At 35.6% G+C, this 26,611-nt stretch overlaps 1 protein-coding gene and 1 long non-coding RNA gene across 2 annotated transcripts; one reads left to right on the forward strand and one right to left on the reverse strand.

Annotated features, from left to right (window-relative positions):
• Positions 1-702: 702 nt before the first annotated feature.
• LOC132180005 (uncharacterized) lies at positions 703-4,405 on the forward strand. The gene is given in 3 exon segments (XM_059592842.2): positions 703-3,488; positions 3,491-3,611; positions 4,068-4,405. Coding segments are annotated over 2 exon segments (2,868 nt in total). The 5' UTR covers positions 703-718; the 3' UTR covers positions 3,589-3,611; positions 4,068-4,405.
• A 1,295-nt stretch (positions 4,406-5,700) lies between these two features.
• LOC148586091 (uncharacterized) lies at positions 5,701-25,023 on the reverse strand. Its single transcript, XR_015912010.1, has 2 exons — positions 24,850-25,023; positions 5,701-6,696 (listed from the first exon to the last, which is right to left on the reverse strand). It is a non-coding gene; the product is annotated as an uncharacterized LOC148586091 (long non-coding RNA).
• Positions 25,024-26,611: the final 1,588 nt, after the last annotated feature.

Consider the following 26,611-nt stretch of genomic DNA (forward strand, 5'->3'; position numbering starts at 1 on the left):
TTTGTTAAATCACCATTTATCTCAAAAGCGTAAATTGATAGGATGAGGTAAATTTAATCATTTAATCAATACTTTAACATTCCCCTTTCACATGTAGGCTCAAATTCTCTTTTAATAGCTAAGGCCCAACACATGAAATTTTTAATTGAAATTGAAGTAAATTGACGGAGATATGGTTCGAACTCGAGACTTCTAGCTCTAATACCATGAAAAATGCACCATGGGAGATTTGTTATAAAAAATGTTGTTCGAGCTTAGCCTTACTCAAGCAATTACTAATGGCGTAGGATAGATTTGAGGAACCATTGTCAAAATTGCCGTGTCCTTATTGGATAATATCGTATTGGTTATCGGTGCTTCATAGCAAGAAAGTAATTAAATTTGTGGCATAACTATTTAGTACTGAACATGGAGTCATCTAAAATTGTTCATAATGCGGCCATTATTGTGTTGACTGTTGAAATATTTTAAATTCCCTTAAAATAGTTGAAGGCTTGTAAAAGCTTGGCTAGTGAGTAGTGGCAGTGAGTCACATTAAACTTCATAAATCAGGATAGTTTGTTCATCAATTGTAAATCTGTCATGGCTATCCGATTGACTTTTGCAGAATTTCATCGTTCAATATGACAACAACTTCACTTAAAGGATTGGTTACATGATCCTTCTTTTCCTATTTAGCTCCTGTGAGCTTTCCGGATCATTACCTTTTGCATTTGAGATGACGTCTAATTCATGTTTTGCAGGAGAAGGAAGTGAAAAACAAATCACTTTGGAGCCTGATGAAGAAGTGGTGTTTGACATGACGCTTTACTACATGCCTGCTAGCCAAACCTTGAACTTATCAGGGACTGGTATCAGGTCTTTGCCAAAGTCCATTTTCGGATTGGTCGGCCTCAAAAGACTGATTTTAAGATACTCTCATGATTTCGTGGAGTTGCCGCCCAAAGTTGGAGAACTCGTACAGCTTGAAGTTCTTGATCTTGAAGGGACCTGGATTAGGGATTTACCTGAGAATTTAAGGTGCCCCATGCTCTTAGAACTGTACCTTCACAGAAACCGAAAATTGAGAACGGTCCCTCCCTCATTTTTTGATTACATGCCTGCTCTCCAAATCCTAAACTTATCCCATACAAAAATCAGGTCTTTCCCAAAGTCCATTGTCAAATTGGTTAGCCTCAAAAGACTGATTTTAAGTTACTGTATAAATTTTATGGAGTTGCCACCCGAAGTTGGAGAACTCGAACAACTTGAAGTTCTTCATCTTCAAGGGACCAAGATTAGGGATTTACCTGAGAATCTAAGGTGTCCCATGCTCTTCGAACTGTGCCTTCACGATAACAAAGAATTGAGCACGATCCCTCCCTCATTTTTCAATTACATGCCTGCTCTCCAAACCCTGAACTTATCCTATACAAATATCAGGTCTTTGCCAAAGTCCATTGTCAAATTGGTTAGCCTCAAAAGATCGATTTTAAGTTACTGTAAAGATTTCGTGGAGTTGCAGCCCGGAATGGAAGAACTCGAACAACTTGAAGTTCTTCATCTTGAAGGGACCAACATTAGGGATTTACCTGAGAATCTAAGGTGCCCCATGCTCTTAGAACTGTACCTTAACAGAAACCCAGAATTGAGAAGGATCCCTCCCTCATTTTTTGATTACATGCCTGCTCTCCAAATCCTAAACTTATCCAAGACAAATATCAGCTCTTTGCCGAAGTCCATTGTCAAATTGGTTAGCCTCAAAAGACTGATTTTAAGTGACTGTAAAGATTTTGTGGAGTTGCCGCCTGAAGTTGGAGAACTCGAACAACTTGAAGTTCTTCATCTTCAAGGGACAGTGATTAGGGATTTACCTGAGAATCTAAGGTTCCCCATGCTCTTAGAACTGTACCTTCACAATAACTACACGTTTAGAACGATCCCTCCCTCATTTTTCAATTACATGCCTGCTCTCCAAACTCTGAACTTATCCAAGACCCGTATTAGGTCTTTGCCAGAGTCCATTGTTAGATTGGTCAGCCTCAAAAGACTGAGTTTAAGTTACCGGTTGTGGTCCAAAGTTGGAGAACTCAAACAACTTAAAGTTCTTGAACTTGAAGGGAGAGTGATTACGGATTTACATGAGAGAGTTATTGATCTTGAAGGGAAAGATATTATGCATTTACCAGCTGAGAAACCAAGTCACCGCAGGTACGTAGCAGTGTTCCTTCACAATAACCTCAAATTGAAAACGATCCCTACCTCATTTTTCAATTATATTCCTTTTCTCGAAGTCCTCAACTTATCCAGGACCGGTATCAGGTCTTTGCCGGAGTCAATTTTCAGATTGGAAAGCCTCAAAATACTGATTTTAAGCTATTGTCATCATTTCTTGAGGTTGTCGCCCAAAGTTGGAAAACTCAAACGGCTTAAAGTTCTTGATCTTGAAGGAACTGAAATTATGGATTTACCTGAGGAGATTAAGGAGTTAAAAAATCTCACTTGCTTGAATTTGTCATTTTATGGATATATGGGTGATGGTAGCTGCAGTGTCATGGAATCAGGTGCATTGGTTCCTCGTGGCATGATTTCGGCATTGTATTATTTAGAGGAGTTGATGATCAGTGTGAATCCAGATGACAAACGGTGGAATGCATGTGTGAAAGATATTGTTACCGAATTATGCGCCTTGGAGACTTTGAAAACTCTTCTTTTCTATTTTCCAAGTGTGGAACTGGTGAGTTACTTTCTATCGCATAGGGGATCGGGGTTGTTTCTACCGTCACATTTTAGATTTATTGTTGGCCACCATGTCAAGCGCATTATGTCTCGACGCCCTCGCGGCGTTGAATTGGAGTTGGAAGAATGGGAGAGATGTTTGGAATACATAAATGGTGATCGGGCTATTCCCGAAGAGATTAAGACGCTACTCCAATATTCAACAGCATTTTTCTTGGAACGGCATGCAACTGTTAAGAAGTTATCAGATTTTGGGAATGAAAATATGAAGCAATTAAAATGCTGTGTTGTGGGGGAATGTAACGAGGTTGAAGTTATTATAGATGAAGTAGAGGCAAGCAGTGGAATTGTTCTTGGATCACTTGAATACCTCTGCGTATATTATATGAAGAATCTAAGGAGCATATGGGAGGGACCAATACAAACAAAGTGTTTATCTCTTCTGAAGTTCTTGACATTGCGCACATGTCCCGAATTGACAACTATTTTCACAACAGGTTTACTTGATAACCTCTATAATTTAGAAAACCTTATAATTGATGACTGCCCCTCCATCAAAACTTTAGTAAGTTGTGAAGTTTCTGCTGAGCATAAAGCCTCTCCCTTTCTCCCAAATTTGAAGAGGTTGTCGCTTCATTACATGCCTAGATTAGTTAGCATCTCTAGTGGTCTACACATTGCACCAAGATTAGAATTACTGAGTTTCTATGACTGTCCAAATCTCAAGAACCTGTTGATTGAGGAAGTATTCAATAAAGATTTGAAGAAGTTGAAGGTGAGAGGAGTTGGTGGGAAGCACTGGAGTGGAGCACCGATCGTCCGGCTTATTTGGATGACATTTTTGTTCCAATCAACATAGAGGATTGCTGAGTGCTTGAGATTTTCCCCTAATGGTAATTATTCTCTGCATTGCCCTATTCTTGTACCAACTATGCATTGAGACCCTCTCGCCCAAAGCATACTCTTACATGATATGGAATTGGATCTGTAGGAAAAGAGTTTGACATTGTTTTCCTATACTTCTCTACCTATATCTTTTTTTCTTTTCTTTTTTTCCCACTTTTTTTTTTTTTTTTTTTTCATTCAATATGGGAAGGGGGAAAAGGGTACTACCTCTATCTTATTTGAGAAATTTTTTTATGGTTAAGATTTCCAATTGTAACAAACTTGGACTAGGCAAGAAAACGGATGTAGCAAGAAAAATGATGCGCCGATGCACAATGGCTTTCGCGTAGCTTAATTCCTTGCTTGTTCTAATGCACAGGGCACGGGAATTGATGTGTATTTGAATCATAGGAGCTAGTAATCGACGATATGCTCATATTGGTGTTATATCTGATTTTGTGCAGATTATTAAGAAATTGAAAGAAAGACTACAAGCTTTTAGAAAGGAAACTGCTGAAGAGAACAACCTTGTGCAAAGTTAATGGGGAAGTGAGAGACAGTATCTTCATGGTAGAACTGAAGTTTGACATGTTTACCAAATTCCAGAAGAATTAAGGTTGCAAGAAACATGGTTGCTGCTGCAACGTATTGAAGACTTGTTGCAATTTAGTTTATATTTTGTTGAACATGATGTTTTCTCAATGCTTAGTCATTCAGTCGAATTTATAGGAACTATTATTTATCCATTAGATGCATGATATGGAATGTTTCTTGAAAATATGAATTTGAGATCTTTGTTACTTTGAAAATTGAAAATTACTGGATGAGAACAGCTTCTATAAAACTCACTTTTAGGTTTTCTTTGAAGAAAATTTCTTGCTGTCTTGGGCTCCTCCACTTTGACCATGGAAATTGTAGAGTTAATGCATCATTTACATTTTTTTTTTCTTTTAATATTTAGTAATTTTATAATTTGTATGACATAATTGTAATTTCAGAAGGAGTGATGGTATGGAGTATCCACTTTATTACTTGGTTACGGATGATTCGGCTATCGACTGACTTAGCAGAAATTCTGTTAACAATTTAAACAAAAGAGTTGATTGATTGATTAATTTTTTAAGTGATGAAAATTGAGGAAGTGATTCTATTTTTTTTTTTTTTTTTTTTGTCTTATGGAAAACCTAGGGACCATTTTTTTTCCCCTTAAATATACTAGTTATAATATATATCACAAGTTCACAACACAAAATCGGCATCATACCTAAATTAAAAATAAAAAATAAAAATAAAAATAAAAAAATAAAAAATAAAAAAAGCCAATTTGCAAGCACAAGTGCTTTAATGTTCAATTAAACAACACTTTTATGTGCTTCAATTACAAAACATGCTAAATTCATTAAAAATAAAATAAAAAAGGAGGAAATTACACTTCACCCACGTGGATAAAATTGCACTTCATCCACTCCGAGTTTAATTAATTGCATTTATTTTTCGTACATAAATTGAATGTAGTCAAACTAGAATGTCATTAATATCATGCTTGGCTACAAATACAAATTTTAAGAATTTGGATTGTTTTTTTGAGATCCGGATCTACAAATACAAATTTTAAGAATTTTGATTTTTTTTTTTTTGACAAAAAAAAAAAAAGAAAAAGAAATCTGATTTCAAGTCATAATGTACAATCTTTTAAACAACTTAACGGTTGAAAATAATCCTAAACTCCAAGTAGATGAAGTGTAATTTATTTATTTTTGATAAGTGTAAATTGTGTAATTAACCAAAAAAGAAAAAGAGTAACCATTTATCTCATCTATTTTACACCGACGAGGTGTGTTTCGATTTTTTATGTTAGCTACACTTTAAAAAAAATAAATAAATAAAAAAAAAAAAGAATGTCACATTGGTCGATGTGAAATGAGTAATAAATGGATATGAAAAATAATATTTTTCAAAGAAAAGAGTAAAAGACTTAAAAGAGTAGGTTTGGCTATTTAAAAAGTCAACTAAGTTATGCAAGACTAGCTACTTTCTTAACTGGAATAAGGAAATTTACAAAATTAATCATCAAAGATTTAAGACAAGCATGATCACTAATGATCCAAGATTGGGGCAACAATCATAAATACTGATAAGTTAAGATTTCAAACACTCAAAATCCTGCAATTACAAATATTATACAATCACATAGATCAAGATAAAAGGCATTTTAGACTCTGCATCATATGTTGTCTTTAAAAAGAAAAGAACACAAGGGTCTTAAATCTTACAAACTGGAAATTAATGAAGCAAACGTTCTTGCCACCAGCTTACACACATGAAGGGCTGTCGAGAAGGATGAAAGCCAAAACCACTAGTTGAAGCTGCAAATAGATCGTAGTCTTTCTTCAATGGCTTCTTCTTTCCATTCCAATGCATCCCACCATGATTGTTGGACTTCAATACATTCCAAATTGATTGCATTCTTATTGTTGAAGGGCAATTTTTTCAATAACTGACACATAGATATCTCAATCTTCTTCAAAGATGACCACTTTATTGAGTCATTAATCCAAAATGCTTCTTACTTTTGGAAGATCAAGAAGTACTAGTGTCTTCAAACTTGGAAGCACATCAGGTTCTAACCCCCTGTTTTCAGACTCCATAATTATCTCTTCGATTTCAGGACACTCTTCAACTTTTAAGTTTTGAAGTTCAGAGAGTTGAGCAATCATGCCGTTGGAGAAGATCATCTTTAAACTTAGACATTTGCATAAAGTCAGAGATTTTAGTCGGGCTAGGCTTCCAGCATGAACAGGCCCTTCCCAAATGCTTGCTAATTGTGGGACATTATTTATGTACATCACTTCTAACCATTCGAATGCACTTTCTTGTAAACTATTGAAGTGTAAACTATCACCATCAACAATAGTTTCAATTTCATTGCATCCTTCAATCAAGCAACCCCGCATCCTGTTGATACTCTTGATATCAAAATCTGATAGTATTGAAGCTCCCTTGTGGCCGATCAATTCAAATGCATCAGTTTCTGCAAGAACCTCTGAAATTGCAGGATGTACACCTTCACCATTTACAAACTTCAAACACCTCCTGATTTGATTTTCAAAATAGTCAAGAATTTGATATTTGGTTGAGTCATGGTGACCAACAGAAAATTGGAACGTGAAGTAGAGATCCCTCCATGAAGGACTCGTTGAGATGACAAACCCAAGACAGTCCATGCTAGGAAAACAAATCGAAAGTGAAGTCAAATGTCTCAAGGTAGCCACCTCCTCAATAATGGCTTTTACAACCTCCTCCCACCTTTGATTATTTGGATCTACATCAATTCTTAGTTCTTCCAATAAAGAAAGTTTTGACAAAACATTTCTACGAAACTCCACACCCCTTGACTGTCCCATGCCAAAATTTGACAATGACATACGTAAACACTTCAACTGAGTCAAACATCCAATTTGAATTGGCAAATAATTAAATCCCAGTATTCCGAATGTCAAGTACCTCAAGATGCATAAGCTCTTTAATATTAAATGGGAGTTTCATCAAATTAACACAAGCATTTAGATAGAGCGCTCTGAGACACATGAAGCAAGATATAGATGATGGTAATGATGCAATTCCAGTGCCCTACAAGTCTAAGACTCGTAGATTTTGCATGAGTCTAAAGAATGATTCAGGAATTAATGTTAAATCCCGATTTCTCTGTAGCAACAATGTTGAAAGATTCTTGCAATTTGGCATTTCTGGTAAAAGGCACAATTCATTATCCATCAAAGAGATTTGATTTGCATGTTGCCATTCTACCTCATCGAGGGGTTGTTGCTGCTCCTGAGGGGTTCTGACCAAAACTTTAAAATTATTGCTTCCAGAAGAAATTTGAAGGGCCATATTCCGCAGCACTTTGTTCATCCTTACATAATTCATACTGTCACTCCTCTCTAGCAAAGACACGTTGATAAGGTCATGCAGTATTGTATGCCCTTTTTCACGTGCAACTCTAAACTTATTTGCATCATGAATAAAACCTTCAGCTCCCCAACATTCCAACAAATAATCTATATATATTTCATAGTCTTCAGGATATAGTGCACTGTACAGAAAGCAAAACTTTCTATCATCACAATTTAAATCTTCATAACAAAACTTTAAGAATTCAATTGACTCATCCATGCCTTGGACTTCAATACTGAACCATCTCCGCAAACTCCTAAGTCCTTCAATCCACAGCTCAAAGTTATCCTTCTTTCTGAAAGCTCTTGCTACCCCGTCTATCAAGAGGGGCAAACCAGCACATTCACTAGCAACTAACTTGGCTATTGCACTACAAAAAATTATTTTTTTTTTGACTGGGGGTTTTTGACGTGTCAATGGTATTGACACGTCAAAAACCTCTCTTGACGCGTTGTTTTTGACGTTCATCGACCGTCGAAAGGGTAGGTGTCAAAAAACTGGGTTTTTTGACGTGTCTACAGTGACACGTCAAAAAAATTTTGACGAGTCGAAAATGGCACGTCAAAAAAATATTTTTGACGTGTCGAAATGACACGTCAAAATATTTTTGACGTGCCGAAATGACACGTCAATAATATTTTTGACGTGTCAAAATGACACGTCAGAAAAGTTTTTGACGTGTCATTTTGACACGTCAAAAATATTATTGACGTGTCGAAATGACGCGTCAAAAATATTATTGACGTGTCATTTTGACGCGTCAAAAATATTCTTGACGTGCCATTTCGGCACGTCAAAAATATTTTGACGTGTCAATCTGACAAAGTTCAAAAAATTGTACGTGGGGGTTTTTGACGTGTCAGACAATTTGACACGTCAAAAATATTTTTTTTTTTTTTTTTTAAATAATTCCAATAATTACAATTCCTGATAAATCCTGATATTACAATAATTCCTTATATCAATAATCTATATCAATAATCTATATCAATAATCTACATCCTAATAACCAATAATTTCAATATTTGTAATCTACATCCAACATCCAACATTCAAATATTCAATTACAATAATCTACATCCAACATCCAATATATATTCAACATCTAATATATATCCAATATATAACCAATATCCAACAACCAATATATATCCAACACAACACAACCAATATATATCAAATATCCAACATCCAATATATATCCAACACAACACAACCAATATATATCCAATATATATCCAATATATATCCAACACAACACAACACAACCAATATATATCCTATATCCAATATCCAACACAACCAATATATATCCAATATCCAACACAACCAATATATATCCAATATCCAACATCCAATATATATCCAACACAACACAACCAATATATATCAAATATTCCTATATAATATATATCCAACACAACACAACCAATATATATCCTATATCCAATATCCAACACAACCAATATATATCAAATATTCCTATATAATATATATCCAACACAACACAACCAATATATATCCTATATCCAATATCCAACACAACCAATATATATCCAATATATATCCAACACAACACAACCAATATATATCAAATATTCCTATATAATATATATCCAACACAACACAACCAATATATATCCTATATCCAATATCCAACACAACACAACCAATATATATCCAATATCCAACATCCAATATATATCCAACACAACACAACCAATATATATCAAATATCCAACATCCAATATATATCCAACACAATATATATCGCATATCCAACATCCAATATATATCCAACACAACACAACCAATAATATATATATCCAACACAACTTCATTAAACAAGGTAATATATCCAATATATATATCCAACGGATATATCCAAGACAACACAACACAACTTCATTAATAATATGTATCCAATATCCAACAAACAAAATTTCAACACACACACTACATTTCAACACAACACATAACAAAACATATATATAAATGAAAAAAACGTTCTAACACAACGCAAAACAAATATACAATAAAACATTTCTGGAGTATCTACTAGAAATTAGTTTCAATTAGTCTCAACAAGCATATACAAAACATTTCTGGAGTATCTAACAATATACAAAACAACAAACAGTGTTGACCAGCCCTATGGTGCTCTACTCAACACAATCATCCTCCAACTCCTAATTTGCATTACCTGCGAATTAATTGTGAACCAATAATAATCAATACAAAAATTAGAAATTATTCTATAATACGATGCAAATATACGTAAGTTTTAAAATGGACCGCTGTAACTAGGAGTTTGTAACAATTATTCTAATAGTGAACAATTGTTAGAAAAACAAAATAAAATATAGAATTACCTCTCGGGGGCGCAGACCCAGACGTCGACCCGAACATTGCCTCGAGCTGGCGGAAACGAGCCTCAAAAATGTCATCTTTCTCTGCTATCTGGGCTTTTTGTGCTTCAATCTGCCTCGCCATCTCATCCATTGCACTTTTTTGTGCTGCCCGCTCCTCTTCAAGTTCTCTGATTCTATCTGTCATCTGTGAGAACGAGGAGCTCCAGGAATTTTGAGACCGTGTCTGGGACGGTGTATAGTATGAATGTATGCTGCCCCGCACCGGCAGCACATTCGCACCCAGCTGGCGGACCCTACCAGCATACTCCGGCTTATTTCCATGCGCCTGAGCATACGCGTCATTAGGTGTCCACCGTACCGTCCCTTCCGTCACGGTATCAGTATTTGCCGGGTCAGTGGCCGCCAATTCCTGCATCAGCTCCTGTACTTTAAAAAACAAGTTAGTATCTCGTATATATAAGGAACGTTAATATATATGCTTGAGTACTTACACATCTTTCTCTGACCACGTCATTCGGATAGCCACCTTCCTTGTATGTGTGAGTCTTGATGTAACTTTCCGCTCGAGTTGGAGGAGTGCCCCCGCGTCTAAGGTCTGCATACAAAAAAAAACATAAGACGTGTTTTTGACTTAAACTACCGATTATATATGTATATAAGTACCTCTTGATGTGTCACTCTAGCATAGCTCATCGACCCAGTGCAGTGAGGCGTGTTGTTTTTTGCTCGCAATTCTTTCATCTTGGCAGCATACTCCTACATGTATATAAGTCTTAAAATGTCAGGCCTAACCCAATTAGAATTAATGAAACTACAATTAATTTCACTAGCCAATTGCTGAAAACACTCCTGACGTACCTGATTGTTCGGGTCGCACCATCTCGCCAACAAGACATTCAAGTCCACTGGGTCGTATCTCCTAACGGCATCTTCACCCATTCTCGCCTTCACTGAGTCTGGAGTATCACCCGCTTGAATTTTTAATGATTTTTTTACAGAGTGTCTCCAACTCTTCAGCTTTGTGCCCATATCTTTGAAGGCGTCCCTTTTAATCGCCTCAATATTGTATTCAGGCGGCATGTAGAACTGAGTCTGCATATATAAATCAAACAAATTACAAATATAATTGCACACTTTAATGTTTAAAATATTGAAATACATATGCTAAAATATGACCTTGAAATACATATGCTAAAAATGTAACCATACCATAAGGGTGTCCCATATATCTTCCTTCGCACGAGGATGTACATGCTCCCATTCATCCCGGAGCTTAACATAAGTCCCTGCCCTTATGACGTTCCCGGCCTCCCTTCTGAATTTCATCCCGCTAAACCCTACGGGCTGCCATGCTTTATTGTACTCGCAGACAATTTTTTGGCCAAGGGGGACCTCCCACTTCTTGTTCGATGGTGGGATGTCCACCACCTGAAATTGGGTGCTCCCGTCTCCCCTGGTACCTAACACATTAATAATTGCAAAATTTATTAATTTCAAATTTAATACTAACTACATAAATTTTATACATATTCAAACTGAGTTTTTTAAACATATATACTTACTTATTGTCCGGAGTTTTCGACCGCCCAACACTTCTGGAGGATCTTCGGCCTCCAAGTCACCTGAGCCATCATCCGCATGCTCCCCATAGTATTGTGTCTCGCTATCATCTGGCTGCGATGGCTCACTGTATGGTATACCCGTGTTCAACTCATGGGGAAAAATCATCTCTACCTCACCATGTCCACATACACCTAACTCGCTCATGGTAGGACATGGAGTGCCAAGATCATAGGGAACCGGCTGAGACCCTTCCCCATGCTCAGGGAGCAAGGGTCTATACCCCTGGTCGTCTATCTGTGGAGACCGTCGTCGTCTACTCTTCCCCCGCGTACTCATGTCAACCTGCAAAACACATAATATACTCAATTAATTATGTATATAATAGATAAAAAAATCACCAATATAACCAATCAATGTAGAAAGAAATAACATTAAATACGTCAAAATAAATGTGAACGATATATATTATTAAAGTTTTAAATTTTTTTAAATCACATACGGATCTAAGTCTTGTCGGATGTAGTCAATGTCATCCTGGGGATCCACTTCATTACTGCTAGTCATGCGGAGCGGCTCACACTCGTGGTAGCTGACACTTTCATCATCAGAACCTTCACCTTGTCCAACGTCGTATACGTTCCTAGGTTTAGTTCTTACAACACAAGCCCAATCAGGGTCCCTTTCATCTTGGACGTAAAAGACTTGGTCAACTTGTGACGTTAGCACATACGGCTCATCAGTAATTTCCTGGCCCCGGTGGACAAGGTTTTTGAAGCTGACAAGCAGTATGCCATACTCGTCAACTTTGTACCCCCTGTCCCTCGTGTTATCCGCCCAATCGCACTTGAACAAAACATACCTAGTCCTGTCGAAGTACTCCACCTCAATTATTTCCGTCAACTTCCCATAGTACGTTTCACCATCAACTGTTGGCACGCACACCCCGCTATTCTGGGTCCTTTTTCCAGCATCGCATGCAATAGTGCGAAACAGCTTTCCATTAATCACATATCTGTTATATCTAGTCGCTGTGGCCTTCGGCCCTCTACAATGCATTACCAGTTTGTGACCTAATTCCTTCCTTTGTCCGTCGTCCAATCGATCGACCTGTAAGCACATACGTAAAAATTGACCATAAGAAAGTTTCTTTAGTTGTTATGAATCAACAACTAAATATAATGGGTCAGTAACAGTTAAACGTCACGGTAGTCTTACGTAGTCACGGTACCAATCGGCGAATAGCGCATGATGTTGGGTTTCAAACTGATCCTCCGTCGTTCGCCCCCTACTGCATGAACGCCTAAGTGTATCCATGTGCACCCTACAATACAACGTTTCAATTATATTATAATTCACAACTAAGGGTTCAAGGTCATATTGAACTTGTATACACTACTAACACGACTTACGTCCGTAGTTGAAGGAACTCATCCGAGTTAAAAATAATGTATCGGTGAATTTGTGTCAATGTGACACGGTCGAGGATAACTCGTGTTCCCGCCCCCTTTGAACCATCTGGGTTTCTTACAGTCCTATTGTGAAATGTTGGTGCGTGGTCTAGATACCTTGAGCAGAACGCAACCAACTCCGTTGCTATGTAGCCCTCCGCAATGCATCCCTCAGGAGCCGCTTTATTGCGGACATTAGATTTGAACACCCCAAGACTTCTACATATGATCATAATTCATTCATTATAATTAGTGACGATTTAATATAAAATAAAAATTCATAAATATGAATATTAGTAAAGCTATTTTACCTCTCTGCCGGATACATCCACCTATATTGTACCGGTCCACCTAGTCGGCATTCACGGACAAGATGCACGACCAAGTGAACCATCACAGTAAAAAAGCTTGGGGGAAAGACCCTTTCCATCTGGCACAAAGTAACATAAATGTCACCCTCTAATCGGTCCATATCATCTCGTGTCAATGACGTTGAACATATGCCCCTGAAGAATGCAGAAATCCCGACAAGTGGTCTTACCACGTTTCCTGGCAATGATCCACGCAATGCAATAGGGAGAAGTTGTTGCATAATTACGTGACTATCATGGCTCTTCAACCCGAATATCGTACAATCACTAAGTCGTACACATCGAGAAATATTAGAGGCATATCCGTCCGGCACCCTTACATTTCGAAGCACTTTCAAAAACTGAGTTTTCTCTTCCTTAGACATCGTGTGACAAGCTGCGGGCATATATGTTTTACCATCCTCGCCTGTGTACGGATGAAGTGTATGTCTCAACCCCATTTCTTGCAAGTCTGTGCGGGCTTGGATGTTGTCCTTTGTTTTCTTTGGAATGTCTAGTATTGTACCAAGAATGTTGTCCATCACATTTTTCTCAATGTGCATGACATCAAGATTGTGCCGTAATAGATTATCTTTCCAATACGGCAACCTAAAGAAAACACTTTTCTTCTTCCACAACACGTTAGCAGTACTAGTATCGCCTTCTCTTTCTGTCGCCCCACTCTTCTTTCGTTTCTTGTCTTTTTTCTTTTTATCCGCCCTTGCCTTACCGGCATTCTCATCTCCATATGCCATATCTTGCAATTGTCTAAGAATTTCATCTCCACTTGGCACATCTGGGGCACATTCAAATTCTTGTTTGCCGTCAAATGTTGTTCTATTTCTCCTCCACGGATGATCAATAGGCAAGTATCGCCTGTGCCCCATATAACAAAATTTCCTGCCGTGCTTTAACCGCCTGGACCTCGTCGAGTACATACAGCAGGGACATGCCTTCTCACCCCTGTTAGGCCACCCAGACAAATCTGCGTATGCCGGGAAGTCATTAATTGTCCACATCAACTGGGCTCGTAGCACAAAATTCTTTTTTTTGGACACGTCAAATGTGCGAATACCTACAGTCCATAATTCTTGTAACTCCTCAATTAAGGGTTGTAGGTAGACATCTAGATCCATGCCAGGTGACTTTGGGCCCGGGATTATCAGCGATAGTATAAATGAAGTTTGTTTCATGCACGTCCAAGGAGGCAAGTTGTACGGTACAAGCATTACAGGCCAAGTGCTGTGGGAGGTGCTCATGTTTCCGAATGGATTAAATCCATCCGAGGTTAGTCCAAGCCTGACGTTCCTGCTGTCCGCCGAGAAGTCTGGATGCAAATTATCAAATGCCCTCCACGCTTCACCATCGGCCGGATGCCTCAATACACCGTCCTTAGTCCGGCCTTCTGCATGCCACCTCATGTAAGGAGCAGTATGCTCTGACATAAACAATCTCTGTAGCCGTGGTATAAGTGGAAACCACCGCAACACCTTCACCGGGCGTTTCTTACTCGATGAAATGGGCTGCCCATCCTCATCCAACTGAATTTCATCCTTCCACTTAGATACTCCACAAACAGCACATGTATCCAAATCCTTATTGTTCTTCCAAAATATCATACAATTATTAGGACACGCCGGTATCTTCTCATACCCGAGGCCCATGTCCCTTAGAAACTTTTTTGCCTCATATGTATTAACCGGCAAAGCTTCATCACTAGGAGGCAACAACTGATTGATGAACTCAAGAAAAGATGAAAATATTGTGTTACTAAGTCCGCCAACACACTTTAAATTGTACAGATGTACAGTAGCACTAAGCTTGCTATGTTTGGTCCCATCATGAAGTGGCTTCTCTGCCTTCTTAAGCAAGTTACTGTACTTTACTCTGTCACTGTCGTCGGCTTCTTCATTCACAGTTTCTTCATTCCCCTGCACCGCAACTTCAGGCTCACAATTGTCTTCCATGACATCGTGCATGCCGAATAGATCACGCAACATTGACCGCATGTTTTCACCCTGTGCTGCGCCTAAACCCTGATCCGTGTTCGTGGTAGACGACGTAGAGACTGCAACAGGATCCCGAACAGGCCTCTCCCCGTGATAATACCAAATTCTGTATGCAATCATTATTCCCTTACCCCCTGTCAAATGGTCAAATACCAAATCCGGCGAGTGGCGCTGCTTATTACGACACACCTTACAGGGGCAGTGAATTTTTCCATCAGGGATTGTGCAGTTCCTAACTGCAAAGTCCACGAATGATCTACACCCGTCTCTGTATTCCCTTGTACCCCTAGACTGTGTCATCCAACTCTTGTCCATAGCTTTAAGTACTGAGACCCTAACTGAATAAATTAAATAAATCTAAGTTAGTTACTTAGATGTTCTTTTATTTTTTGTGGTTCTTTAACTACATCGTTATAATTTTTTTATTTTCACTTTTAATAAACGAACACATAAATTGACTTTTAATTATAACATCTACATAATCTTAATGTGCAAAACCTAAGTAAATTACATATGGGCACCCTAAATAAACTACATATAGCTAGTTAGGTTAAATGTTGGTTTTCTTTTTTTCGTTTAATAAACCATTTATGCATTTGTATGGAAAGTGTAGATGAAATCCAATATCCAGCTTCAATTCAAATGTTCGTTGTTTTTTACTTTATACGTACGCATATTAGGAATGACATACTTAATTATTCTAAGTTTTGTAAATGTAAACATTCACATACGAATCATATATATAGATATGCCGTTGTTAATCAAAACCTACACAAAATATGGGTCTACATCTAAATGCAAAATTCTCCAGAAAAACATAATTTCAAACTACCAAGGTACGTAATTGTACATGCATGCATGGAAATACATTAAACAATATTCTCACCATATACAAACCAAACATGTCAAACTATTCAAATATATTACAAAACATATATCTTAAACAAATAAATTACTTACTTAACCTATAAAATTAATTTACATTGTAAATTACATTTTTTATATATAAATTAATTAATTATCTATTAAATAATTTAATTAATATATATATAATTAATCTATAAATATATAATCTGTATATATATATTTGCAGATTATGTATATATATATATATATATATATATAGATATAGATATTACGAAATATATAATCACATATATAATCAGATATATAAACCTATATATAATTTTCTGTGTATATATATATATATATGTATATAAACCCATATATATATATATATATATATATATATACCTGATTTTCGAGTAGGAGAACGAGTGAGAGCGTGAGAGAGCCTTCCGAACTCGAGGTTGTGGTCGCCGGAGGGAGTAACGGCGGTGACGTGCGCCGGCGAGAGAGAGAGAGCCACCGAGGGGGAGAAAACCACGTGAAAAATGCTGCAGAGGCGAGTTGAGGTTGGCTGGGTTGAAGGAGAAAAACGAAAATGGGTGTTGAGGGTTTCAGGCGGAGGCTTGAAATGGCTTGGGCGCTGTGAGAGAAAGAAATGGGAGAGAAGAAGATGCAGGGGATGACATGGCAGGAGGGAAAAAAAAGAAGAAAGAAAGAAGATGCAGGAGACGACGTGCAGGGGAAGGCGCTGCAGAAAAAATGCGCGCCTTCCCGAGGGGCTTTTTGACGTGCCACATTGGCACGTCAAGAACCTTTTTGACGTGCCACATGTGGCACGTCAAAAAGGTTCTTAACGTGCCACTTGGCACGTCAAGCCCATATATCCCTTTTTTTAATTTTTAATAAATTTAATTATAATTATATAATAAAAACTTATTTCTACTAACATTTTATTTCTTTTATTATATAATGTTCTCATCTTATATAACATATTATTCATTCTCTCCAATTAGAATTAAATAGATAATAAATAAATAAACAAATTAATATTCTAGATGTATAGATATATAATGAAATGTATCAACTAACCGGCCGCATATGTTGTGTTTGTCGAGTTCCTATGAGGTTTGCAGGTCTTATAAAAATAAATGTATCGAATATGACCCATATATTTTTAGAAAAATAATATGGGTACCTATCATATTAATATCAATAGACTGATCAATTTAAGCATGCAGCATATATATATATATATATATATATATATATATATATATATACCAACTTCATTTATACTAATATGATAAACTATATATAATTTTCCTACCCAATCAAAATTAATTTTCTATGCCAATTAACATTCAAGTGTTGTTTATTACATATTTGTTTATATCATAATTAAGATCATTTTCGATATATATATACATATACATATATATATATATATATATAAAATGAAAATTAATATGGTTTTTTGACGTGTCATGCTTGACACGTCAAAAGTTTTTGACGTGCCATGCATGACACGTCAAAAGTTTTTGACGTGCCAAACATGGCACGTCAAAAACTTATGATATATATATATATTCTTATTCTTATTTAAACTATTTTCATAATATTGTATTTATTTAAATGTTATTAAAATAGTATTTACTCTATCATATATATAAATATATATTTATTCTCTCCAATTAGAATTAATTAGATAATAAATAAATAAACAAATTAATATTCTAGATGTATAGATATATAATTAAATGTATCAACTAACCGGCCGCATATGTTGTGTTTGTCGAGTTCCTATGAGGTTTGCAGGTCTTATAAAAGGACATGGGTTTTTTTTTTTTATTCTCAAATTAATTTTAATTGGAGAGAATAAATATATATATATATATATATATATATATATATATATATATATATATGATAGAGTAAATACTATTTCAATAACATTTAAATAAATAAAATTTTATGAAAATAGTTTAAATAAGATAATATATATATATATATATTATATAGGGTTTTGACGTGCCATGTTTGGCACGTCAAAAACTTTTTGACGTGCCATGCATGGCACGTCAAAAGTTTTTGACGTGTCACAAATGACACGTCAAAAACCTATAACTAATAATTATATATATATTATCTTATTTAAATCATTATAAATGATATTCACAATTTAATTATATTAAAATTATATTAACTCTATCATATATTTAGTCTATCCAATTACAAATAATTAGAGAAAAAATAAATTAGTATTCTAGACGTATAGATAATTAGACGTATGAACTGACCGACAACATATGTTGCGTTGGCCGATCGAGTTCATGTGAGGTTTGCGGGTCTTATAAAATAAATGTATCGAGTATTTTTTATATATTATTGTTTATAAATAATATGGGTAGCTATCATATTAATATTACTAGACTGATTGATTTATGCATGCATGATACATATATATATATATATATATATATATATAAGCATACATATATACTAAGTAATTTATACCAATATGATAAACTATAATTTGCCTATCGAATCAAAATTTAATTTTTTTGGCCAATTAACATTAATTTATTTTTTAATACATATTTTTTAATATCAAAATAAAAAATAGAGTTTTGGTATATATATATATATATATATAAAATATAAAATTTATAGGTTTTCGACGTGTCATGCATGACACGTCAATACTTTTTGACGTGCCATGCATGGCACGTCAAAAGTTTTTGACGTGTCACAAATGACACGTCAAAAACATATAATTAATAATTATATATATATTATCTTATTTAAATCATTATAAATGATATTCACAATTTAATTATATTAAAATTATATTAACTCTATCATATATTTAGTCTATCCAATTACAAATAATTAGAGAAAAAATAAATTAGTATTCTAGACGTATAGATAATTAGACGTATGAACTGACCGACAACATATGTTGCGTTGGCCGATCGAGTTCATGTGAGGTTTGCGGGTCTTATAAAATAAATGTATCGAGTATTTTTTATATATTATTGTTTATAAATAATATGGGTAGCTATCATATTAATATTACTAGACTGATCGATTTATGCATGCATGATACATATATATATATATATATATATATATAAGCATACATATATACTAAGTAATTTATACCAATATGATAAACTATAATTTGCCTATCGAATCAAAATTTAATTTTTTTGGCCAATTAACATTAATTTATTTTTTAATACATATTTTTTAATATCAAAATAAAAAATAGAGTTTTGGTATATATATATATATATATAAAAAATATAAAATTTATAGGTTTTTGACGTGTCATGCATGACACGTCAAAACTTTTTGACGTGCCATGCATGGCACGTCAAAAGTTTTTGACGTGTCACAAATGACACGTCAAAAACCTATAATTAATAATTATATATATATTATCTTATTTAAATCATTATAAATGATATTCACAATTTAATTATATTAAAATTATATTAACTCTATCATATATTTAGTCTATCCAATTACAAATAATTAGAGAAAAAATAAATTAGTATTCTAGACGTATAGATAATTAGACGTATGAACTGACCGACAACATATGTTGCGTTGGCCGATCGAGTTCATGTGAGGTTTGCGGGTCTTATAAAATAAATGTATCGAGTATTTTTTATATATTATTGTTTATAAATAATATGGGTAGCTATCATATTAATATTACTAGACTGATCGATTTATGCATACATGATACATATATATATATATATATATATATATATATATACCAACTTCATTTATACTAATATGATAAACTATATATAATTTTCCTATCCAATCAAAATTAATTTTCTATGCCAATTAACATTAAGTGTTGTTTATTACATATTTTTTTATATCATAATTAAAATTATGTTTGATATAATTAAAATTATTAATTATATAATTAAAATTATTAATATAATTTTTTGACGTGTCATGCTTGACACGTCAATAGTTTTTGACGTGCCATGCATGACACGTCAAAAGGTTTTTGACGTGCCAAACATGGCACGTCAAAAACTTATATAAAATATATATATATATATATTTATATAAGTTTTTATATATTATCTTATTTAAGCTATTTTCATAAAATTTTATTTATTTAAATGTTATTAAAATAGAATTTACTCTATCATATATATATATATATATATTTATTCTCTCCAATTAAAATTAATTAGAGAATATAAAAAAAAAAAACTCATATATTCTAGATGTACAGATATATAATTAAATGTATCAACTAACCGGCCGCATATATTGTGTTTGTCGAGTTCATATAACTTTTGCAGGTCTTATAAAATAAATGCTTCGAGTATGTTTTATATATTTTTAGAAAAATAATATGTGTAGCTATCATATTAATATTAATAGACTGATCAATTTACGCATGCATACATATATACTAATGATAATGAACTATAATTTATACTAATGACAATAAATATTAATTTTTTATGCCAATTAACATTAATAGTTTGTTAATGCATATTTGTTTATATCAAAGTTATTGTTAATTTTTTTTTATATTAAAAAAAGTTTTTTGACGTGTGGAATTGACACGTCAAAAGTTTTTGACGTGTCAAATTGACACGTCAAAAGTTTTTGACGTGTCAAATTGACACGTCAAAAGCTTTTGACGTGTCGATTTCACACGTCAAAAAACTTTTGACGTGTAGAAAAAGACACGTCAACAAAAATTTTTTTGACGTGCTTAAATAGACACGTCAAAAGTTTTTGACGTGGCAAACATAATTTACTGTTTGCCACGTCAAAAAACTCATATTTTTTTGTAGTGTTGGTTCAATACCTGGAAGATTCATATTTCGACACACTTTTTCTTTGAACATTTTATATGCCTCAGCTTCAGACAAACATTTCAACTTAATTTGCTCATCAGTTTCCATATCAAAGCAAATGTCACGATATCTAGTCGCCAATACCACTTTGCTATCCTTTTCATTGTCAGGGATTCCTATCACATGTAGATCAAGAATGTCCCAAACTTCATCTAAAAGAAGGCGATACCTTTGGCAATCCAACTCCTTAGATATTCGCCAAGCAATTTCGTCAGGGCTAGTGATGCCTTCCACATTCAATTTTAGCCTTTGTGTAATAGCATCTTGCAACATTTTTATGCTCCAATTCTTTGATACCTTTACACAAATGACAATATCAAACATTTTAGCAATATCTATATTATCATTCAAGCTCTTCATTATGTTTGTTTTCCTGATTCCAGGCATTCCCCAAAGTCCAATCCTTCTTATATTCCTATCTCTTAGAAGATCCAATATTTCTTTGATAGCCCAGTGAAGTGATGACTTGTCTTCTGTTTTGGGTGCATGCATAGTTCTCACAGGCTCTGGCAATTTCTCAACTAGTACTCCTGTCTCAAAGTTTCCCTCTAACCAAAGATTGTGTAGTTCTTCGCACTTCTTTGCCATGCTTTTGCTAAGTTTTGAACATGAACGCCGACCTAATATTTTATTTCCTTTCCTGATTTCTTTCTTGTAATTGGATTCTAGTTCTCGCACCTCTTCTTTGATCTTTATGACCCTAGAAATCCAATATTTGCATTTTTTAGTGACCTCCTTTGTCTTGTGTTTGTTTGCTTCAGCCAATATATCATCCCTCCTAGCACACAACATGTCTGTTTCCTTTATTAACCTGTTATAGTTGCTTTCCAGATTATTCGCATAATTAATTTGGCTACTTATGCAATTTACAACCTCTCTACCATCTTTATACAACTCAACTGCTGCTGCAGCAGCTGCTGCCTCCAACATATCTGAGTTACAGCAAGAAAGAATTAAAAACATTGACAAAAAACCAAAAGAAAATGAAAATGAAGAATGAGTTCACAATTTAGAACATTGACAAAGAATCAAAAGAAAAAGAAAATGAAGAATGAGTTCACAATTTATACCAGTAAAGATTAATTTAGGCAACAACACCAACGAGGGTACAGTTAGCCAAAAGATGTCAACTATTTTCCAGAGTAATATTAGTAGATGAAATCACACAGCTAATGGTTTTCACAATATGAGAAAAGGACTTTAGGCATGACCTCAGTTTTTTAATCGATGAAGATCTATTCACTCATTGCTTTGATAGTCTTCAAAGAGTCACTTAAACTTCTTTAACCTTGATGTAATGCAACCTTCTTAGAACCTTGGTAAGGATGCATTGAATGATTATGCATGAATTATGCTCGTGACCTAAAAATCTTGGGTTCATAAATCCTTACTACCAACCATTCAGCCTTATAATATCCTCTTAAAGGGCATCTAGGGATTATATGTGCCAGCTTGTGTAGGGTAGTGACTTTGGAACTTGCTTCACTTACTGTCTAGATTTGCTGCTCTCAAGGTTTCACCCCTTTTCTCCCATTGGAATTCAACGATGCTTGGGCTAAATCCTTCCAATACTAAGACTACCACATATCCAAAAATCATTGCTTCCTTTTCGTTTATCCTTAAAATATTATTTTATAAACGCCACCCACTAGACTGGTAGGACGAAAATATTTAATATCCACATCACCAGCTTTCTTTGGGATAAGAGAAATGAAAGTAGTGTCAAAGCTCTTCTCAAAACTCCCTAGATCGTGAAACTCCATGAGAACTGCCATAATATCCTCTTTAAGGACCTCCCGACATGTCTGAAAAAAGGCCAAAGAAGACCCATCAGAACCTGAAACCTTATCACCATTTAGTGTCTTGACCACCTCAAAAACCTTACTATCCAAACTCTCTTTCCAACCAAGAACCCTCCTCGTCACCAATGGAATGGAAAGAAAGACCATCCAGCTTTGGCCTCCAACTATATTATTCTGAGTACAGTTGCATATAAAACAGCACAATGTGCTCCCTTATTTATGTAGGATCTGAAGATAAAGAGCCATTCATAATTATCGAATCCATAGTGTTATTTCTCTCCCTCTGTATTTTATCTCCCTCTCTCAACCAATGAGCCTTAGATTTCTTCCTCCAGTTCACTTCTTCATAAAGAAGCAATCTCTCCAGATCCCTAGCAAAGTTCTCATTTTTCACCCTTTTCCTCCTCAATTAATGTTCTCCCTTAGGCAATGACATCAAGTTCTCAAATACCATCCATTAAATCCTTTTTCCGTTTCCCTGCATTGCCAAATATATTTTCATTCTAAGCTTTCAAAGCCTTCAACTAACTAGACAAAACAAAACTAGGGGAACCCTGAAAGTGATGAGACTTCCACCATACTTTCACTTTATCCATGAAGCCCTCAAACATCAGCCAAATATTTTCAAACTTGAAATACCGAGTTCTCCTACTCGAAACCCCTCAATCCAGCATCAATAGAAAATGATCTAACATCTGAAAATTGTTCTTCCCAATCATGAGAAAACAAAAATCTATCTATTCTTCACTAACATTGATCATCACAATTATAAGACAATGTGAATTTGCCGCCCACAAGAGGGATGTCCATAATCCCCTATTCAAATATGAAATCTAAAAAACTCCAATAGTTAGGGACACAAAGCAATCTCCTATCATTATTAATTAGCTCTATACACCTCCAACAAATTCCCACTCACAATTATCAATGATGCACCTAAAAAAACACGCAATAGAAATCTCCCCTCACAATCCTCTAACTTATCCACCACCCTCCTATCCCACATTAACAAAATACCTCCGGAAGCCCCTCTCGACCCTAGAAAACAACGATCCACGTGTAGACACCCACAAGCTCCTTACCACTTCCCTAGTAACAAACTTCAATTTGGTTTCTTGTAAGCATACAATATCATCCTTCCAATCTCTAAGAAGTCATTTAATCCTTATCCTTTTATCCTTCTCATTCAACTCTTTCACATTCCCAAATAGTATCTTAGGCCTTGTTAAAGTATTGATTAAGTTATTAAATTGACCTCTCCTATCCGCTAAGCTTTTAGGATAACAGGTAATTTAACATAGTATCAGAGCCAAAGGTCTTGAGATTGAACATTTACTCTGTCAATTCACCCCATTTAAATTAAATATTTCACGTGTTGAGCCTCACCTATTAAAAGAGAATTTGAGCCCACATAGAAGGGGGGTGTTAAAATATTGATTAAGTTATTAAATTTACCTCTTCCTATCAGCTTAAGTTTTTTGGATAACTGGTAATTTAACAGGCTACATTTAACATACAAAAGTCCCTCCCTTTTCCTTTATATCCCTATTATTTTGTGACTTGATTCTCCATCTGTAATAACTCTATTTACAGGTCTCTTGCAACTCTTGTATGCGAGATGTTGGAGAGAGATAACTTTATTTTTATACATGTTATTTTGAGGGTAACGAAACATTATTTCTTTGGTAGAGTATTTGTTCTATTATAAAGTGTAGATCTATTGAGCCTGCACTACATACATTTGGTGATATCTATTTTTAGCATTTATCAATATTACTATCATAAAATTTATTCATACTATGTATTCATCTAAATATATTAAGATAAGAAGCAAAATTCGTATTCTTTATTGTGAGCATGCTTTGTTATTTTGAATGGAAATCCCAAATCTCTATTACAAAGGCCAATAGGCTTTACCAAAAAAAAAAATAGCCTCGATATTGGATCGCTCAAAATGGTCAGATCAGGGCTATATAAATGGATAAGAAGACTAACCTTTAATAGATCAACGAAATCACCGATTCACCAACACGGAGACGGCCGGTGATCAGGAGTCAGGACCTCTATGCACCGTAAAAGATATGGAGCTTCCGGCTCCCACGACCTGGCAGTTAACTCAAGAAGAAACAGAGATTACCAATTTTATCCTTTACTTGAATAGATGGAGAGCGGCAGCACCTTTTCCGGAATAGATGGAGAGCGGCAGCACCTTTTCTCGACTTTGAAGGCATGCGTAGTTGTTAGTGTGTCCTGTGTCTCTCTCTAGAGTTTCGTTAGGAACTGCAACTAGGTTTGAGAGTTTAGTCTCCCATCGGTTTCCGAGTGAGGAGGAGAGGTAGGAAAACAGCAAGAGGTTCACGAAGGAGTATGGCAGATGAGTTGGAAACACTGTGTGGTAAGATTTCTCTACTGGAGGGAGAGAAGATAGGCATAAAAATTTATGAGGGAAAGATTGAGGAGACAAAGATCAAAGGAAAAAACTGTTTAATAGGGAGGGTGTGGACAGGAAAGATGGTGAATAAGGAAGCTTTTAAATCTGTACTATCTCGCATTTGGCGTACAGTGAGAAGAGTGGTTTTTAAGGAAATACTGGAAAATATATGGTTGTTTGAATTTGAGATGGAAGCAGACAAAAGGAGGGTGATGGAAGGGAGGCCATGGTCGTTTGATCGCCAAATTTTGGTGCTTAATGAGTTTGATGGCAGCATCTCCCCATCTCTGATGGCCTTTCAACACTCACCTTTTTGGGTACAGGTACATGACATGCCTCTTTTTGTATGACTAAAAGAGTGGGGAAGAAAATAGGCGAATCTTTTGGTGCATTAGAGGATGTTGATGTGGCGGGCGAGGGTGTTGGGTGGGGTAGATGTCTCCGAGTATGGGTATCCATTGACTTAACAAAGCCACTTGAGCGAGGGAGGGCGCTGGAATTATCAGGGAAGTCATCTTGGGTGTCATTCAAATATGAAAAGCTTCCAATATTTTGCTTTAATTGTGGGTGGATAGTGCATGGAGATAAAGGGTGTCCAGAAGCAAGGCCTAGGAGGATGAGCACGGAAGGGGAGATGAAACCGTGGGGGGTGTTGCTTCGTGCAGAAGAGCCCCGGAGGAACTCTAAGGCGGAGGAATTCCCTGCAGACTCTGGAGATAGGGAGTTCTTTGGCGGTGGAGGGTATAGATCGTCAGAGAAATCGGAGGACTTTAGCAAAGGGAACTGTTCCGAAACTGAAACACGTCGCATGAATCAAGGAGAATCCATGCAGGATGGTCCAACGTGTGCTGTACATGCTAAAGATGCGGAAATAGGGCTGATGGGGGATGAAGAAAATAACCGTGCGAGCAGTTCAAAAAAAAACAGAGGGTGTGAAGGAAGGAGATATTACACGTGGTTTGAATGAGGAGAATATCCTGATGGATTACTCTCCTAAATATTTTGGAACAATATCTGGGCCGGTTTCTGTGAATGTGGAACCATACAATGGGTTGATTAAGCATAGTGGGTTTGTTGATGTAACTGTGAGGGACAATATAGGAAAGGTTGAAGGAGTAGAAAATAAAAATATAAGGAAGGACCAGAATACCCCAACTTGGAAGAAACGTGCTAGACTTAATGCGAAAGTGACTCAGCAACAAAGTTCACAGCCAGAGTTAGTTCTGAGGAAGCGAAAATCTGAATATAGGGAGAAGGGAGCAGGGAAGAGGAGTTATGCAAAAAAAGGGAAGGTGAATGGGGAGATTGCTATCACATCTGAACAGG

Source organism: Corylus avellana, chromosome 4 (assembly GCF_965113065.1).
Source record: "Corylus avellana chromosome 4, dhCorAvel1.hap1.2, whole genome shotgun sequence".
NCBI classification, from domain to species: domain Eukaryota; kingdom Viridiplantae; phylum Streptophyta; class Magnoliopsida; order Fagales; family Betulaceae; genus Corylus; species Corylus avellana.